The sequence below is a fragment of the Sinocyclocheilus grahami genome, unplaced genomic scaffold (genome assembly GCF_001515645.1).
Source record: "Sinocyclocheilus grahami isolate Dianchi unplaced genomic scaffold, SAMN03320097.WGS_v1.1 scaffold6937.1, whole genome shotgun sequence".
Taxonomy (NCBI): domain Eukaryota; kingdom Metazoa; phylum Chordata; class Actinopteri; order Cypriniformes; family Cyprinidae; genus Sinocyclocheilus; species Sinocyclocheilus grahami.
This window is the reverse complement of record NW_015511161.1, coordinates 1,780-2,372: the sequence shown is the minus strand read 5'-3', so window position 1 is coordinate 2,372 and position 593 is coordinate 1,780. Positions and strand designations below refer to the sequence as shown.

General features: G+C 38.8%; 1 protein-coding gene across 1 annotated transcript in view; it reads left to right on the top strand.

The window, feature by feature from the left end:
- LOC107577707 (titin-like) overlaps positions 1-560 on the top strand; it is a gene marked incomplete at its 3' end in the record, with an annotated part of 7,067 nt that extends 6,507 nt beyond the window's left edge. The window contains exon 16 of the mRNA XM_016263754.1: positions 246-560. Coding sequence (XP_016119240.1) covers positions 246-560 — 315 coding nt within the window. The remainder of the gene's footprint in view (positions 1-245) is intronic.
- Positions 561-593: the final 33 nt, after the last annotated feature.

Sequence of the window (593 nt, the reverse complement as noted above, 5' to 3'; positions counted from 1 at the left end):
CAAACAAACAACAAAAACAGATTTGGCTTTTATGTATTATTGTTAAAAACTAGAATTATGAATAATCTCATGATTTCTGGTTTCTGATTTCCAGTCTTTAGAAAGCAAAATAAAACAATAATAATGTCAAATTGTTAATGTTAATGTGCTAAAATTGTGTTAATTCAAATGGGGGTCTCTGCAAAAAGTAATGTATTGTTGCAATTCAATCTAGTACTTATTTTGCTCCACTCTTCCCCTAACAGCTGTGCCTGGCCAATGTGAGAAGCCAACTGTCACAGATGTTTCACTTGAATCTATGACCGTTAACTGGGATGAACCAGAATATGATGGTGGCTCTCCTGTAACTGGCTACTGGCTAGAGCGTAAGGAAACTACAGGCAAGCGCTGGACAAGAGTGAATCGTGAACCTATCAGAATCAGGACTCTAGGAGTTTCCCATATTGTGACAGGCCTCTTGGAGGGTGCTATCTATCAGTTCCGCGTTCTTGCAATTAATGCAGCTGGAAGTGGCCCACCTAGTTTACCTTCTGATCCTGTTGCATGTAGAGATCCAATAGGTATGTTATGCTTTTCTTGTTGTTGTTGTTGTT